We start from the raw sequence: 19,312 nt of genomic DNA on the forward strand, positions 1-19,312 counted from the left end.
TAGGTAAACTCGTGTCACAGGAGTTTGTTGTACAGATTTTTGTCACCCAGGTATTAAACCCAGTACCCAATAGCTATTTCTTTTCTGATCTTCTCCCTTCTCTTACTCTCCAGCTTCAAGTGGGCCCAGTGTCTTTGTGTTCATGTGTTCTCATCATTTAGCTCCCACTTATAAGTGGCCTTCTGTTCTTGGGTTAGTTTGCTTGGAATAATAGCCTCTAGCTCCATCCATATTCCTACAAAAAAACTTGATCTCATTCTTTTTTATGGCTGCATAGTATTCCATGATGTATATGTACAACATTTTCTTTATCCAGTCTACCATTGATGGGTATTTGGTTGATTCCATGTCTTTGCCATTGTGAATAGTGCTGCGTTGAACATATGCATGCAAGCGTCTTTATAATAGAATGATTTATATTTCTTTGGGTATATATCCAGTAATGCAATGGCTGGGTCAAATGGTAGTTCTGTTTTTCGATCTTTGAGGAATCACTACACTGCCTTCCACAATGGTTGAACTAATTTACACTTCCACTAACAGGGTATAAGTGTTCCCTTTTATCTGCAACCTCACCAGCATCTGCTATTTTGTGAGTTTTTAATAGTAGCCGTTCTGACTGGTGTGAGATGATATCTCATTGTGATTTTGATTTGCATTTCTCTGATGATCGGCAATCTTGAGCATTTTTTCATTAGATACCTGCAAAGATAGTTAGATTCCCACACAATAATAATTGGAGACTTCATTACTCCACTGATAGTATTAGATCATTGAGGCAGAAAATTAACAAAGACATTAAGGACCTGAATTTAGTACTGGACCAAATGGATCTGATGGACCTCTAAACAACTTTCCACCCAACCACAGCAGAATATTCTTCTCATCACCACACGATACATACTCTAAAACTGACCATACAATCGGACATAAAACAATCCTCAGCAAATGCTAAACAACTGAAATCACACCAATCGCTCTCTCAACCACAGTGCAATAAAAATGGAAGCCAAGACTTAAAACATCACTCAAAGCCAGGGAATTATGTGGAAATTAAACAAACTACTCCTGAATGACTTTTGGGTAAATAATGAAATTAAGACAGAAAACAAGAAGTTCTTTGAAACTAATGAGAACAAAGATACAACAATCCTTTATTTTCATTCAGTGCATAGCTTCCTTCTTATTGTTCCTCCAAGTCAAGGAACATTCAGTATTGTATTTGCTGAGCGTCTAAGGCTATTCTCTCTTCGAGGAGTGGAGTTCTGTTGCCCCATGACAGGCAGGCAGACTCTGTAACTGATCCTGGCAGTGCTCTGTGGTGCTCTAGAATGAGTATCATAAAACGTATTGAGGGTTACTTTCAAGATCCTTATTCTTGTTATCCAAATCTTCAGCACCTCTACTTATTTCCCTCCATTTGTTCTGTTGAGATGGACGGACAGGGACTGGAACCAACTCTCCAGCTGCAATTCTAAAGATGCTCATTGTGTACTTTGGCGGCCAGTTTTTTATTTGGAATACTTGCTGAGTTTGCATATGGTGTCGATTGCCATATCAACTTGATTTATTGTTCATTTAACATGTTTAGTTGTTCTCATGGGTTTTGTTTTTATTGCTGGAAAATCTATTTAAACAGTTTTAAATGGGCACGATCCTCCTTTTGGGGTTCATGTTTGCCTACTTTATATATCTAAAGTCTTTCATTTTCAATTGTTGTATATTTGCATTTATCTTTAGTGTGTTTTTGTCTTTATTTTGTCTGCACATCTTATCTGAAGGGGATGGAGGTGGAACATGAGTATTTGTCCACATGGGAAATCTGTTTTTTCCCACAATAAACAATTACATTGTCTGCCAGTAATGATAATTATTTTCCCTTCTTTACAAATCATTAAACATCATAATTCTATTTCCTACCTTATTAATTTGACTGGGATTTTTCTGTAACCATGTTAAATGGTAGTGATGATGGTGGAAATATGTTTAAACTTTTTGCCATCGTTAATAGGCCCATAAGATTTTTGTCTCTTGGTCTTCCTATGTGATTTTTAACTTACAGTTTATTAGCATCAGCTTCTGCTGACAGAACTCCTCATATATTTGGTGTTATTCTTTCATTGTACTTCTAAATTATATTTTATTGGAGAGAAAGAGATATTCTACTTATATTAAAAAGGGAGATTTGTTCTTCATTTATTTATTTTCCATATTTGTCACATTTTTCTTTATTATTTTTTCAAATGTAGCAGGAATCACTTCCTCTTATCTGTACTGTGATATTCTTTACAAGGCATAGTATTTTTTTCTCAAACATTTAAAAGAACTCATCTATAATCAGTCTTCGCCTTGAGTCTAAAAATGACTCTGATAAATTTCTAAGATCTCGTATTGTTTCAAAACCTACTTAAGTTTTGATCATTTAATTTTTCAAAGAAAATTGACACTTTAATTAAAGTTGTACATAGCTGGTCACACTCCCCACTGTAGTTTTTAATTTGACTCCGTGTTTCTGTGGCAGATTATTTTACCCATATTCCTTTCTGCCTGGGTTTATAGAAGTGACATGTCCTTACGTGGTGTTACAACATTAAATAAGAAATGTAATAAAGTATTTTTAATAATGGTTTTTATTTGTTATAACTGTTCTGTGATTTTTCCAGCTGATCCCCCAGTTGTGCTAATTATGCTGTTAAAATATGCACTGATGTAAATCTCACTATCTGCAATATTCCGCTTATCAGAGGTAAACAAGACCTTGCCTAGCGTTTGTCTTGGGCTTAGTTCTTTCAGAGATACCGTGTTTCTCTCTCTGCGTCTTATTAGCTTGGTGAGAACAGGGCATTCATCCTGTAGTGTCTGTCACCATGTGAGAGACTCAGGAGCCTGGGTTGTGCCCACATCATGTACTACCAGACCTGGAGGTGAGGGCAGTGTGGGTGGACTCAGCTCCCAGGGGCACCCATGCCTTGCAGGTGCCTGCCTGAAGTTCCCTGGTCCATGGAGCACAAGCAAAGTAGAAACCCGCCAAGTCAGAGTGGCTCGCAGCTGCACACTGCCATTTCTGTGGCCAGGTGGGGACGTTCCACCAGCACTCAGGGCTCTCCATCTGCATTCTGCTTCTCTCTGTGACGTGGAACCCATGACAGGTCAAAACCTGACCCAGAGTCAGCTGAACCATATCTGGGTCCTTTGGGACGGCAAGGCAGTGAGGGCTAACACCCGAGGCTACTCCTCGCCCCACCCTCCCTGCCTATCCTCTGAAGGAGGAGTCCACATCCCCAGGCTATGCTGCCATAGCCCTGGCCCCCAGTTCTGAGCCAGACATGGATTTAAAGGGTGTGATTCAGTGTTTTTATTATATTCACAGAGTTGTGCAGCCTTTGACACAATAGGTTTTAGATCATTTTCATCACCCCAGAAAGAAGCCGTTTACACCCATTTTGCATGCTCCCTGCCCGGGTCCCTGGCCACCAGGGACCTGCTTTTTGCCTCTCTGGGTTTGCGACTTCTGTTGCTTTATATACACAGAAACATAGGATGTCTGGTGCTTTATGTACACAGAATCATAAGATGTCTGGTCTTTTGTGTTTGGGTTCTTCTGCTTTGTATCGTGTTTTTGGGGTTCATTTTTGTTGTTTGCATGAATCAGTTCTTCATTTCCTTTGATTGCTGAATAATATTCCATTTTATGGCTACAACATGTTATTTATCCACTCATCAGGGATGGACTTTGTGGTCATCTTTAAGCGTGGCCATTGTGAATCCTGAGGCAGTGGACGGTGGTGTTCAAGCTTTGGTGTGGACATGAGTTTCTGCTTCTCTTGGGTATGTACTCGGGTGGGCTTGCTATGTCGCATGGTCACTCTGCTTCTCATCTGTGGAAGAGTTTTCAGACTGTTTTCCAGAACAACTGTGGTACCTCCCAGTGGTGTATGAAGGTTCTCACACGTCACAGCAATTATGTATCAGTTGTCAAAACCTGGCCCTGTTTTTGGTCAGAGGTGTTTGCTTAACTTTGGTTCCACTTGATCCATCTTTACAAATAAAATTCACGGCCTCATAACCAATTTAATACTTGGTTTTCTTTTAAAGCTGAACTGCCATCAGTATTCAATAGGGAAATTATCTGTGTATTCTTTATTCCCATAATACATTTTGGGCAAGATTCATTTTCTGTAACCACATTCTCTTAGAATGAACCTGGGAGTTTCTACTTTCAGATTGGCAAAAATAAAGCCCACAGCTAATTGTGGGGGAAAATGTCACCCTGGAATATCTAAACTTGTATATGAAATAAACAGCGACTTCTCAAAGTATTGTGTCGTGGACCCGAGGAAGCTCCGTCTTCCTTAAAGTCATAGCCCCTCCCACAGTTCTCGTTTCCTTTTGTTCATGTTTGGTAGCATCCAGATTAACCTCTTCTGCCATTTTCCTTTTAAGTAAGTTAGAATTCAAAGAAATTCAACATGGATAAGATTCATCTTAGCTATTATTGGAGAGGATTTATCTTCTAAAGAACTTGCTTATAAAATATTAACTGTATGATTGTTTTGACTCGTGGAACTCAAGTTCAGGTTCACCTTTGTAACAGTTTTGCAGATGGTTCAAGTGAGTGTGAACAGCCTGGTAAATCAAGTAACCAAAGTTTTTATTATTTAAAGGAAAGTTAGAAGCCTAGTCCTAATTTAATTTCACAGTCAAACGTGACATCTAATGAAATATGTGGCACATTTGGAAGATTTAGATACATTGACTGTTTTTTCATCCTTTTCCACCTGCAGTTTATTCTTCCCAAATGAGCTCATATTGTTCTGCTCTTATCTTTTTTATAAGAACAAGATCTTTATTCAGAAACATGCATCTTGCCATATATTCCACTTTGCAAACCTGTAAGTTCATGCAGAGTGTGCATAAAGCTCCCACAGACTCATTTCTGAAGGTGATGGTGTTATCTATTATACAGTAATTAGGGTTTGTCTTTAATTCTGCGTTTTGAAATCAATGATAAAAATTGCCAGTTAAGGTATATAAAGAAATGTTTTGACAACTTCAACAGGAGTTGTCTGAGTTACTGACAGTTGATTTTTAGTAAAATGATAAATAGCAATTTATTTATTTTGTTGTGATAGTTTGAATGCATTTTGTGACTCTGAAATATGTGTACAAGCCTTTCCTCCCATTTTTTCTCACAGTTAGACTGCATTTTAAATACAGTTTAAGCAGGTAGATGTCTATTTTAAATAACATCGAAATGCTTTCTGTGTGTCAGATTCAAGTTATTCAAATGTTATGCCATTTTGTTAAAAAGTCTTTCGATCTTTGTGACTTATTTCAGCATTCCATTTTTACAAAAATGGAAATCGTTCAACGGCGTGAAGTGCTACCGTTATTTTGCTTTGAAAATGCTCCCTAAGTAGGTCATTATTGACTGGTCTTCCTTGTTTCGGGTCATCAATTTTGGGGGGATGGCAGAATCAATCTCTTTTTATCAGACACTGATATGGTACTGTGTGGTCATGACTGATGTTTGGCTCTCTACAAATTTTAAAGCCACATCATAAAAGACCTATTTATTGACTTTTTTTCTGGATTATGGAAAAATATAAGTGCTGCTCCTAATCACACCCCTGGGAAGCTGTGTGCACAGCCTCACTTCAGGGCTGTCAGCCCTGCTCTGGAAGGGTTGCAGGGGACCTGTTTAATCTTCTCCATCTTTCTGCAGACAGGAGGCTGGCGGCTGTCCTGGGCACACGCTGTGAACCTCTGGGCTCCTTTTGGCCCTGAGCCGATGGGACACTCTGGGATTGAGTTGGCTGTTAGAGGGCTTCAGTAGTTGAAAGAGAAGGCCTTTGGGGTCAGGCATTCCTTATTCTTACCCCAGATCTGCGTTGCAGGGTTGGCCTGTGCAGGTCACATGACCATTCAGGCCTCTGTTCTCACCTGTAGCTCCTTTCCAGGCACCCTCGTGGTGGCTGCCACTTACGCCTGCATCATTCTCTTACCATCAATTGTTGTCAATTTCCCTGTCCTGCAGAACCACCTGCAGGCAGCGTAAAATCCTGTACCCCACCCCAGTGACACCAGAGTCCCCGTGGGCAGGACCCAGGCATGGGGAGTTTTGAAGCTTCCCAGGCCATTCCATTGGGGACCCCAGTTTGAGAACCCCTTCTCTGGTCCTCACCTGCTCGCCTCCCTGTGGCCTAAACCTCTCCTCGGATTCCAGCTCCCATGGCCCTCTCTCTTCCTGTCTTTCCCCAGCTTTCTCCTTCCTGCCCCCATTGCTTTCAGCACGTTGCCCTCCCCAGCCCCACCTTTGCACTGACTGGCTCCAAGGCTCTGTGATCCTCTGGCCTCCAGGGGAAGTCAGTAAGGTTCAGGGGTCCTTCTGGGTGGAGTTGCTGCCGGCCGTTGCTGAAATCCACATCTATCTACCAAACACATTAACCTGTTGATAACAGAATAACTTTGCTTCCTAGAATAGGAATTTCTCTTTTTCATGCTTCAAACAAAAACCAATTTAGATATTTTTCCTTAACATCATACCTGATGGCATGAAGCATTTCAAAAGACGTGATGAAGAAACATCATTTCTGAAGAGGCTAAAACGCACACTGACAGCATAGGTAGCAGAATAACTAAATCCTCCTTGTCCTGCCACCCTTGAGGTTTGATGTTAATTATGCTTCAAAAATATGCCTGTGTGACGGAGCCCGGCTGTGCCGTCAGAGCAGCCGTTTGATTTCTGAGTTTGCTTTGTGTTCAGTTTGCTTTCTCTGTCCAGTGAAAGCAGTGAAGCCCTCAGTCCAGTGAATCCGACGGCTTTTCGGTGGAGGCTAATGTTAAATTCCAGGACTGGCAGAGAAAAGGGAATACCTTTTGTCAGGCACATGCTGCGGTGTGATTCCTCTTCGGAGGGAAGTGGCCTCTCTGCATCCGTCCGGCTGCATGTTACGTGTCCTGTACTTTCTAAGGCGAATTCACGCTGACTGTGTGCGCTGCAGACAGTGTGATTTTAAACTGCACCTGCAGTTTCGTTTGTGTTGCTCTCAGCGCGGTGCTTAGTGTAAAGTACAGTTAACCGTAGTTGGATTTGTCAGCCTTTACCACATGGTGTTTGGTTTTTCTGCCTGCAAGGAAACTTTGCTAAGCTCCAACAGTCAGGAAGATAATTATTTTAAAAGCTTTCAACTTAAAGTCTTTAATATGTCTAGACTTAAGTAAGGATCCAATTTACTGGTTTTTGTTGTTGTTGTTGTTTCCTGTGTATAATCAATTACCCCAGTACAGATCATTTTTATTCCTAGCCGATATAGTTGGATATTGGTCCCCGCCGCATCTCAGGTTGAATTGTGATCTGCAGTGTTGGAGGAGGGGCCTGGTGACAGGTGTTTGGGTCACGGGCACGGATTCTTCGTGGCTTGGTGCTGTCCTCCTGGGAGTGAGTGAGTTCTCACGAGATCTGGTTGAGTAAACGTGAGCAGCACCTCCCCTCCCACTGTCTCTCTCTTGCTCCTGCTCTGCCTTCACCTTCTGCTGTGAGTCAGAGCTCCCTGAGGCCTCCCCAGAAGCCCGGCACCAAGCACAGCCTGCAGAGCTGTGGGCCGGTTAACTTCTTTTCCTCATAAACTACCCAGTCTCAGATATTTCTTTACAGCAAGGCAAGAACAGCCTAACACACTAGCCGTCAGCAGTACCTGTCAAGATCGAGTCTCCTTGGAATTGTGAGGCTGATTCGGGGCCCTCTGTTCTGTTCTTTTGGTTGATTTTCTAAGCCTGCACCATCTTTTTTCCAGAGTTCCAGTTATTATGACTTAATAATACCATATTTCTTCAGTTCTAAGATGCCATTTACATTTTCATACACCTTTATTTTATGTAACACTGCAAAGAACTAAGGCTACAAATGAAATTTGAAACATCTATTGTAAGATAGAACTTGATTTCACAGATGCTGAATTATGAATACATATTAGAACTAATGACAGATATCAAATTTTCTTTTTTAAAATGGTGGATTAGCTCCTCATGGGACTTTATATTTCCTTAAATTTTAGCACCTTTTTTGTCAAGTTTCAAATTAATTCATACTTTGATTGTAATTACATTGTATCGATCAATTTTGGGACATTTGCCATCATTTTATTGTATCTTCTTATTCACAAATATTTCTCAGTTTAACTAGTATTTCTTTAATGATCTTCTTTCTTTTCTTCCCAACTTTTATTTTAGGTTCGGGGGTACGTGTGCAGGTATGTTAGAGGGGTAAGTTTTGTGTCACGGGGGTTTGGTGTGCAGTTTGTTTTGTCACCCAGGTAATAATAGTACTCGGTAGGTAGGCTTTGATTCTTACCTTTCTCGCACTCCACCCTCAAGTAAGACCCATGCCTATTGTTCCCTTCTTTGTGTCCATATGTACTCAGTAATTAGCTCCCACTTGCAAATGAGAATATCCAGTGTTTGGTTTTCTGTTCCTGTGTTAATTCACTTAGGATAATGGCCTCCAGCTCCATCCATGTGGCTTCATCACAGGATTTCATCATTTTCATGACTGCATAGTATTCCATGGTGTATATGGACCACATTATCTGCTCCACTGTTGATGGGCATCTAGGCTAATTTCACGTCTTTGCCATTGTGTATAGTGCTGGGCTAAGTATAGACATGCTTATGTCTTTATGGTGGAATGATTTCCCTTCCCTTGTGTATATACCTGATAATAGGATTGCTGGGTTGAATGGCAATGTGATTTTGGTTACTTGAGAAATCTACAGACTACTTTCCACAGTTACTGAACTAATTTGGATTCCCACCAGCAGTGTGTACCTGTACCCTTTCCTCTGCAACTTTGCTAGCATCTATTGTTTTGTACCTTTTTCATAATAGCCATTCTGACAGCTGTGAGGTGGTATCTTGCTGTGGTTTTGATTTGCATTTCTCTAATGATTAGTGATGCTGCCCATTGTTTCACATGCTTGTTGGCCACATATACATCTTTTATTGAGAAGTGTCTGTTCATGTCCTTTGCCCATTTTTAATGGGGTTGTTTGTTTCTTTTGTTAGGTTTGTCGAAGTTTCCTGTGGATTCTGGATATTCTACCCTCATTGGATACATAGTTTGCAAATATTTTATCCCATTCTATAGGTTGTCTGTTTACTCTGTTGACAGCTTCTTTTGCCCTGCAGACACTCTTTAGCTTAATTAGGTCCCATGTGTCAAATTTTGTTTCTGTTGCAATTGCATTTGAAGTTTTTGTAGTGAAGTCTTTGCTAGGCCCTATGTCCAGAATACTATTTCCAAATTTCTTCTAGGATTTTTATAGTTTTAGGTTTTACATTTAAGTCTTTAATCCATCTTGAGTTGATTTTTGTATGTGGTGAAAGGAAGAGGTCCAGTTTCAATCTTCTGCATATGGCTAGTCAGTTATCCCAGCACCATTTACTGAATAGGAAGTTCTTTCCCCATTGCTTGTTACTGTTGACTTTGTTGAAGAGCAGATGCTTATAGGTCGATGGCTTTATTTCTGGGTTCTCTAATTTGTCCCATTGGTCTGTGTGTCTGTTTTTGTAACAGTACTATGCTATTTTAGTTACTATCACCATGTAGGATAGTTAGAAGTCAGGTCATGTGATGCCCCCAGGTTTGTTCTTCTTGCTTACAATTGCTTTGGCTATTTAGGCTCTATTTGGTTTCCTATGAATTTTATAATTGGTTTTTCTAATTCTGTGAAAAATATCATTGGTAGTTTGATGAGAATAACACTGAATCTGTAGATTGCTTTGGGCAGTTATGGACATTTTAACAATAGTGATCCTTCTTATCCATGAGTATAGAATCCTTTTTTATTTGTTTGTGTCATCTCTCATTTCCTTCAGCAGCGTTTTGTAATTCTTATTGTAGGGAGCTTTCATCCCCCTGGTTAGCTGTATTCCTAGGTATTTTATTGTTTTTGTGGCTGGTGTGAATTTGGTTCTCAGCTTGGACATACAATGCTGTATAGAAATGCTACTAATTTTGCGCATTGATTTTGTATTCTGAAACTTGGCTGAAGTTGTTTCTCAGATCTAGGAGCCTTTGGGCAGAGACAATGAGATTTTCTAGATATAAAATCATATCATCTGTGAAAATAGACAGGTTGACTCTTGGAAGCCTTCTATTTCTTTCTCTTGCCTGTTTGCTTTGGCTAGGACTTCTAGTACTGTGTTGAAAGGAGTGGTGAGAGGGGCATCCTTGACTTGTTCTACTTCTCAAGGGAAATGCTTCTGGCTTTTGCTCATTCAGTGTGTTGTTGGCTGTGGTTTCGTCATAGATGGTTCTTATATTCTGGGACAATTTCCTTCAATGCCTAGTTTGTTGAGGGTTTTTAACATGCAAAGATGTTGAATTTTATTGAAAGCTTTTTATTTGTTTATTGAGATGATTATATGCCTTTTGTTTTCAGTTATCTTCATGTGATGAATTATATCGATTTATTTGCACGTGTTGAACCAGCCTTGCATCCCAGGGATAAAGCCTACTTGATAGTGGTGTATTACTTTTTTAATGTGCTGCTGGATTTAGTTTGCTAGTATTTTGTTGGGGATTTTTTCATCTGTGTTCATCAGGGATATTGGCATGACGTTTTCTTTTTGTTGTTGTTGTGTCACTGAGAGGTTTTGGTATGATGTTGGCTTCACAATATGAGTTAGGAATCCCTCCTCCTCAATTTTTTGGAATAGTTTCCATAGGATTGGTACCAGCTCTTATTTATACATCTGTTACAAGTAGGCTGTGAATATTTCTTATCCAGTGCTTTTTCTGGTCAGTGTTTTTTTTTTTTTTCTTAATTATTAATACGAATCCAATTTTGGAACCTAATATTGGTCTGTTCAGGGTTTCAGTTTCTTCCTGGTTCAATCTTGATAGGTTGCATGTTTCCAGGAATGTACTGATTTCTTCAGGGTTTTCTAGTTTGTGTGCATAGAGGTGTTCGTAGCAGTTTTGAAGGGTTTTTTGTATTTCTGTGGAGATAGTGGTAATGTCCCCTTAGTCATTTCTGATTGTGTGTGTTTGGGTCTTCTCTCTTACTTCTTTATTAGTCTATCTAGTGGTCTAACAACTTTATTTATTTATAAACACAACTTTTGGTTTCATTGATCTCCTATGGATTTTCACATCTCAGTTTCATTCAGTTCAGCTCTGATTTTGCTTCTTTTTTCCTGCTAGCTTTGGGGCTTGTTTGCTCTTTCTTTTTTTGTTTTTCTAGGTATGATATTAGGTTCTTACTGTGAGATCTTTCTAACTTTTTGATTTGGGTGTTTGGCACCATAAGCTTTGGTCTTCACACTGCTTTAGCTTTGTGCCTGATTCTAGTATGTTATATCTTAGTTTTCATTAGTTTCAAGGGATTTCTTGATTTCTGACTTAATTTCATTATTCGCCCAAAAGCCATTCAGGGGCAGATTTTTAAATTTCAGTGTAAGTGTATGATTTTGAGACATCTTGTTTATATTGATTTCTACTTTTATTGTGCTGTAATATGAGAGTGTGGATGGTATGATTCAGGTTTTTTGAATTTGTTGAGAATTGCCTTAAGGCTGAACATGTGGTTAGAGTCTGTGCCATGTCCATATGAGGAGAATGTATTTTTGTTGTTGTGTGAAGTGTTTTGTAGATGTCTGTTTGGTCAAGTGTTGAGTTTAATCCTGAATATATTTGTTAGTATTCTGCCTCATTGATCTAACACTGTCAGTGGGGTGTTGAAAATATCCCACTATTACTCTGTAGTTATCTGAGCCTCTCTGTGAGACTCTAAGAACTTATTTTATGAATCTGGGTCCTTGAGTATTGGGTACATATATATACATACATACATATATATATATTTAGGTAGTTAAGTCATTTTACTGAATTTAACCCTTCATTATTATGTAATGCCCTTCTTGTAACTTTTTGATCATTGTTATTTTAAAGTCTGCTTTGTCTGAAATTAGAAAACCCTGAAGTTTTCTGCTTGCTTCATAGATCTTTCTATATTCATTTACTCTGAGCCTCTGGATGTCCTTGAATGTGAGATGGGTTTCTTGAAGACTGCATTTGTTTGGGTGTTGCTTTTATCCAACTTGCCACTCTGTGCATTTTTAATGGAATATTAGCCTGTTTACATTGAGGTTTGATATTGATATGTGCTGGTTTGATCCTGTCATCGTGTTATTAGGTAGTTGTTATGTAGATTTTATTGAATAGTTGCTTTATAGTTCAGTGGTCTATGTATTTCAGTGTGTTTTTGTGGTGGCCAGTAACAACCTTTTGTTTCCATGTTTTGTACTTTTTTAAGGACCTCTTGTAAAGTAGGTCTGGTGGTAACAAATTCCCTTAGCATTTGCTTTTCTGAAAAGGATTTTATTTCCCCTTCACTTATGAAGCTTAGTTTTGCTGGATATGAAATTTTTGGTTGTAATTTATTTTTTCTAATGATGTTGAATATAGGTCCCCAGTCTCTTCTTACTTGTAGGGCTACTGCTGAAAGGTCTGCTGTTAGCCTGATGAGATTCCCTTCGTAGGGGATCTTCCCCTTCTCTCTCTCTGCATTTAACATTTTTTCTTTTGTATTGACCTTGGAGAATCTGATGACTATATGTCTTTGGAGTTGGTGATCTTTTATAGTATCTCTCAGGGGTTCTCTGAATTTCCTAAATTTGAATGTTGACCTTTCCAGCGAGAATGGAGAAATTTTTGTTGTTATTTTCCTTCAATATGTTTTCAAAGTTGCTTGTTCTCTTTTCTTCTCTTTCAGGAATGCCAGTCATTCATAGGTTTTGTCTCTTTACATAGTCTCATATTCCTTGGAGATGTTCTTCAGTTTTTTTCTTTATTTTGGTCTCACTGTGTTAATTCAAAGAACTGGTCTTCGAGGTCTGGGATTTGTTCCCCAGCTTGGTATATTCTGCTGTTAATACCCTGGATTGTGTTGTGAAATTCTTGTAGTGAGTTTTTCAGCTTGATCAGATCAGTTTGGTTCTTTTTTAAAATGGGTATTTCACCTCTAATCTCTTGGATAGTTTTGCTGGATTCCATAAATTCTTTGGCTTGGGCTTCAACTTTCTCCTGAATCCTGATGATCTTCCTTGCCATCCAGATTTGAATTCTACTTCTGTCATTTCAGCCATTTCATTCTGGTTAAGAACCATTGCTGGGAAATCTCATGTGGGGCTTTAGAGGCAAGAATACACTTTGGCTTTTAGGGTTGCCAGAGTTCTTGTGCTGGTTCTTTCTCATCCATGTGGTGAGATGTGTGCTGACTACAACTGTGTGGTGTAATTTGAGTATTGTCAGTTGACTTCGTTTCTGGATGTTTTCAGAGGGCCAAGGCTTAGTGCTGGGTCTTCATTTGTAGTTGACCTCTTGCCTTTTGTTTCACATGGGAGTAAATTCACCAAGTATTTTGGTATTGCAGTTTGGGCTTCAGTCCAGTAGGTGGCGATTAAGTGTCATTGCTGATTGGTGGGTTCTTGCTCAGCCACTTGGTGGTTCCTCTTCGTTTCCTCAGGTTTGCAGCCCTCTCCCTTTCAGTGATCTGAGTGCAGGGGCTCCTCTCCCATTCAAGTGCTGGCTGCGTATCTCAGCTTGACACTTTTTTTTAAATCTTATGGTAGACTAAGGTACACACACAAAAAATGCTGAATGCCAGCATAAAAGCAGAGATTTTAAAGTGTCACCACTTAGAGTAATGTTTATTGCAGGGGTTTTAACCAGGTGCTCTTCGACATATATAGGAAATTCCTATACCTACTTTGCAAGGAAATTTTTATCATAATTATTTCTCCATATATTTAGATTTTTAATTTTTTTTACTTCTGAACATTTTAATGTTCTTTATTTTAATGTATAAATTTATTCCTTATAATCTTCATCCCTACTTCGATTATTTCCTTCACCTCATAATCATTCACTTTGTCTCTTTCTATTGATATATTTCTACAAAATGCCTACTTTTTGTATACACATGCATTATTTAATCAATGCTTTACTGATATACAATATGCAAAGGGAAAAGTGTCCAAATCGTATGAATAGCTCAATGAATTTTCACTAAGACCTCATGTGGCCAGCACTCATACCCTGACTTCCAGCACTCACACCCCGACGTCTGGTCAGTCACTACCAGTCAAGAGTGAATTAGTGAATGACTTCTAACTTCACTATGATAATTTTCCCTGATTCCAAACTCTCTCCGTAGACAGATAGATACACACACACACACATATATCTCACATAATATTTCATGGTGTATATCCACACTTTGCTTGTAGTTGCACTTTGTATATTGTATTCACTGTGTGAGGATGCCAACACTTGTCTGTTCTACTTGTTGCTGGATACTGGTGCTGTTATGTGGTCTCAGTTGTAGTAGATGACATTTTAAGCATCCTTTCACATGTCTTTAGATGGACGTGTTTGTGCAGCTCTGTTGGGTGAAAACCTGAGAGTGGAATTGCAGCTTGAGTATGCACATGTTCAGCTTTTGTAGAAACTGACGAGCAGTTTTCCAAAGTGGTTGCACCATCATAAACCCAGAAATTGTAAATGAGAATTGTGACTGTACCACACCTTCTGTAAACCTTGATATTCATTCACCCTCTTTGATTTTGTTCATTCTTTTGTGAGGTAATGTTTTATTGTGGATCTGGTTTGCGTTCTCTGCTGATTAAATCATGCTGAGCACCTTTCTATTTGTCATCAGTCATTCACGTAGCCTTTTTGAGTATTATACATTTTAAGATACTTTATTTTTTATAGAGTTTTAGGTTTACAGCAAAATGGGACATAAAATATAGAGATTTCCTGTGTACTCCCAGTTCGCCTTCCCCACACAGCCCCCCGCACTATCAGCTTCTCACACCAGAAGCTTCTTTTGTTATAATCAATGAACCTCCATTGACAAGTCATTGTCACCCAAGTCTGGAGTTCAGACGAGGGTGCACTCTGGGTATTGTACAATCTGTGAGTCTGGACAAATCTGTAATGACAGGCAGGTATCCACCATTATAGTTTCATACAGAGTCACTTCACTGCCCTAAAATTTCAGTGCTCCACCTGCCCTGACAGCCACTGATCTCTTAACTATCTCCATAGTGTGCCTTTTCCAGGTCAGACAGTTGGACTCACACAATATGGAGCCTTTACAGACTGGCTCTTTCACTTACTAACGTGAATTTAAGCTTTGTTCGTGTCTTTATGTGGCTTACTCTCCTTCTGTTTTAATGCTAAATCATATTGTCTGGATAAATCACTGATTGTTTCTTCATTCACCTTCATATTGGTTGATTCCAAGTTTTTGCAATTGTGAATAAAGCTGCTATAAACATTCCTGTGCAGGCTTTTGTGTGGACATGTTTTCAGCTCCTTTGGGTAAATAGCAAAAAGCATGGCTGCTGGATGATATGGTGAAACTGTGTTTAGGTTTGTGAGAGACTGCCACACTGTCTTCCAACATGGCCGCACCATTTTGCATTCTCACCAGCAATGAATGAGAGTTCCTGTTGCTCTTCATCTTCACCAGCATTTGGTGTTGTCAGTGTTTTGAATTCCAGCCCTTCTAATTGGTGTGTGCTAGAATCCCATTGCTGTTTTAATTGGCAGTTCCCCAGTGACATATGTTATTGAGTATCTTCTCATATGCCTATCTGCCATCTTTACGAATCATTTGATGAGAAATCTATTCAGATCTTTGCACACTTTGAAACAGGATTGTGTTATTCTCTTTTTTTCAATTGCATACTTGGGTCCTTGCCAGTGTTTCTCCTGGGTTGTTTTTTGTTTTTATTTTTACTGATTTAGGAGTTCTTTACATGTTATATGTATGAGTCTTTATCAGACGTATGAGACACAAACATCTTTCACTCTATGGATTCCCTTTTACTCTCTTGGTAATACTTATTGAAAAGAATTTTTTTCCTTTTAATGTAGACTTAGTTTATCAGTTGCTAATTTACAGTGACAACTTTTCCCCTTCTTTTCAAGAAATCTTTACTCCAGAGTCATGAAATTAGTTTCATTTGTTTTCTTTTAAACACTTTATTGATTTACCTTTTAAATTTAGATCAAAATTCCAGCTAGTTTTTCTTCTGTATGCTCTGAATTAGGGTTCAAAGTTTAGTTTTCTTCCTATTTATTGTAGAGATTATTCTTTCCAAACTTGACTGTAATACCACATTTATCACAAATGTGGAGTTGTGTGTGTGGATTTTTTTTTTTTTTTTTTTTTTTTGGACTTCGTATTCCCTGTACTCCATTGGGCTAGTTTCCTTGAGCAAATTTTCTTTTGATTGAATTGATCTAAGTTTGTAATAGTTCCTGATATCTGGCAATATGAATCTTAAACTTGTTTTCTTCCAGGATTTCCTTGATTATAGTTGGCCCTCTGCATTTCTGTCTAAAATTTAGAGCCCCTTTATCAATTTCTATGACTCATTCTAGGATTATTATTAAACAGCTTTCAATAACAATTATTGTTTTGAATATGTAGATTACTTAGGGGAGAAGTGATAACTTGAAAATAATTCATCAAATCCATAAACAGGATCTAGTCTGTAATTCATTTAGGTCTTCTTAAATTCCTCCCAATAATGTTTTATAGTTTTTATCATAGAAATTTTGCACATCTTTCATTAGATTTATTTCTAGGTATATTTAATGCTACTGTAAATTGCATGTTTTTATTTCAACTATTATTTGTTGCTGATATGTTGAGACATACTTTAAAAATATTGACATAATAAACTGATATTTTTATTAATTTCAAAGGTTAATTGCTCATCTATTTTCATACCATATGCGTAGATACTTTCAGATTATCTCCATGCTCAACAATATCATCTATGAAAAATGCTAGTTTAATTTTTTCTTTCCAATGTTTACACATTTCCTTCCCCCCCTCTCTCCCCCTTCCTTCCTCCCTACCTCCCTACCTCCCTGCTTCCCTCCATCCCTTCCTGCCTTCCTGCCTTCCTCCCTTCCTCCCTTCCTGTTTGCTTTATTATTGTATTGGCTGGGAGCTGCAGTACCATGCCATATTGAAGTGGTGCTGTTGAGCACCCTTTCCTCATTCCTTTTCTCAGGAATTTTCAAGGCTTCACCCTGAGTGTGACATGTGCTGTAAGTCTTTTGTAGACGTCTCTAACCAGCTGTGGAAGTTCTCTTATTAAAAGGCTTTAGGTGACAACATTTATCAACACTGTTTTTGAGATTAATCAATGATCATATAAGTTATTTGTTCATATCGTATGGTTGCCAGCCTGGAGGAAGGCACCTGGTATTCACGCCCCTGTATAACCCATCTGTTGTACTCGGGGTGGCCTCTGTGTCATGGTGTGTCACATATCTGATGATGTGCCATTCCTGATAGTGGGCTATAAAGTCAGCAGCTTCTGTGCTGGGGGCAAGCATTTTTCCTCCTGGATCATTCTTTCCAGTATATGCCATGTTGTGAACTACCCACTGGAGAGGCCCATGTGGTAAAACACTAAAGCCTCCAGGAGCCACCACAGGAGAGATCTGGAAGCAGATCTACCAGCCACACTTGAGCCTTCAAAGACGGCAGCACCCCCAGCAACTGGGCTGCAGCCTGTGCAGGACCTGGAGCCAGAAGCACTCAGCTGGGCTCTCCCAGAATCCTGGCAGTCAGAGGCTGTTGGTTGTTGGATATTTTATTATACACATAGAGAACTGTTCCATGTTATGAATTACACCGATTTTCAAATGGTAAACTACCCTTACATTTTTTATTGTAGTTGCTTTAGAAGTATTTCGCTTTTTGTATTTTTGGATTAGATTTCAGAATATTTTATTTAGGATTTTTTCATTTATATTCATGAGGGTAATTGATATGTAATTTTACTTTATTATAACCTTCTTGTTAGGTTCTGGTCTGCAGCTTAGGTTGGTTGTATAAATGAGTTTACTGGGAGTCATTGTTTTTCTATTCTTTGGAAAAGTTTGTATAGTATCCATGTTACTTATAAAATATTTAGAGGAATTCACTGGACCCAGAGTTTACTTTGTGAAATAATTTTAATACTAAATTCAACTTTTAAGTTACATACGGGAATATTTTATATTTTTATTTAATATATCTGTTTTAGTAAATTGCGTGTTTTAAAGAGTTCATCCTTTGTACACAAATCACAAACTGTAAGGTAAAACATTCTTGCTATTTTCTTGTGTACTTTTCATATCTGCGGGACTCATAGTGGCTTCCCCCTTCCTTTCCTCATCTTGCTGCTTCTGTGTGTTCTCTCCTTGTTTCTCATTTCTTCCAGAGAACTGTTCTTTGGCTTTGTTCAATTAGTTGATTTGTCTTCTATTTCATGTATTTCTGCTCTTATTTCCTTTATTCTCTTTCCTTTTTCTTGCTTTGTTTTTGGAAACTGAAATCAGAGGTCTCCAAAGTGTTTTGAAAGCCACATGGTGTCTTAGGCTCACTGGCCATGTCGTCCTTTACAGACAGACACTCAACTCTGCCATCCTTGCATGGAAGCAGGTGAAGGGCTGTGGCTGCGTTCCAATAAAACTTTATTGACAGACACAGGTGGTGGACCTGAATGCTGGGTGGCCTACTCTGGGATGAGGTCACTGATTTTCACCCTTAGTTTCTGCATGCATTCCAGCTGCAAATTATTCAGTTGCAGCTGCACTTCACATGTTTCGAAAGTCGTAAGTTCATCATCTGTTCAAAACATGTTCCAATTTCCACTGCGAGTCCCCTCCTGGATCTATGGTGATTTGTGAGTATGTTGCAGAACTTTTCAGGAGAGGAGATTTTCTGTGATCTTTTTCTGGTAGTTTTCCATTGCCACATATGTGAAAATAACATACTCTGACTTCAGTCTTTTGAGATTTTTGAGGTTTTCTTTATGATCCTGCGTTTTGTCCACGTAGGAAGGAAAGTGCTCTGCTGTTGGTGAGCACAGGGTTCAACAGACATCAGTCAGCTTCCGTCCCTTCACTGTGCTGTTCAGATCAGTGTTGATCTGTTCATGCTTCTGAAATCTAGGTAAGCAGGCTTATTTTTAATTCCCGAATTTTTCATTATATGCTATGATTCTAGAAATGCATTAAAAGTTGTTTTTATTGAAGATGAAAATTATTTTGGCAGAAATATCAATTTTACATAATTACTGTAAACTTTAAAATCATATAATTTTATTGTTCCTTTATTCTTAAGATCTAGCTACTCCAGGAGGATGTGTTCTGGTGTTGATGTTGATCAGTATCACTCCATCCCCGCCACCCCCCACCCCTTCGCAGCTAAGTTGTGTCCCCTTGATGGCA

The 19,312-nt window shown here is 38.8% G+C and overlaps 1 protein-coding gene across 5 annotated transcripts in view; it reads left to right on the forward strand.

Moving 5' to 3' along the window:
* The window catches only part of SNTG2 (syntrophin gamma 2), a 378,883-nt gene that overhangs the window by 75,947 nt on the left and 283,624 nt on the right, over positions 1-19,312 (forward strand). The window contains exon 1 of one of the 5 annotated variants that reach the window (XM_073022728.1): positions 3,585-3,828. The exons of the other annotated variants lie outside the window; for them this stretch is intronic. Coding sequence (XP_072878829.1) covers positions 3,808-3,828 — 21 coding nt within the window. The 5' untranslated portion in view covers positions 3,585-3,807. Of the gene's footprint in view, positions 1-3,584; positions 3,829-19,312 lie in introns of those variants that run through there. 5 annotated transcript variants of the gene reach the window in all.

The sequence above is a fragment of the Chlorocebus sabaeus genome, chromosome 14 (genome assembly GCF_047675955.1).
Source record: "Chlorocebus sabaeus isolate Y175 chromosome 14, mChlSab1.0.hap1, whole genome shotgun sequence".
Taxonomy (NCBI): domain Eukaryota; kingdom Metazoa; phylum Chordata; class Mammalia; order Primates; family Cercopithecidae; genus Chlorocebus; species Chlorocebus sabaeus.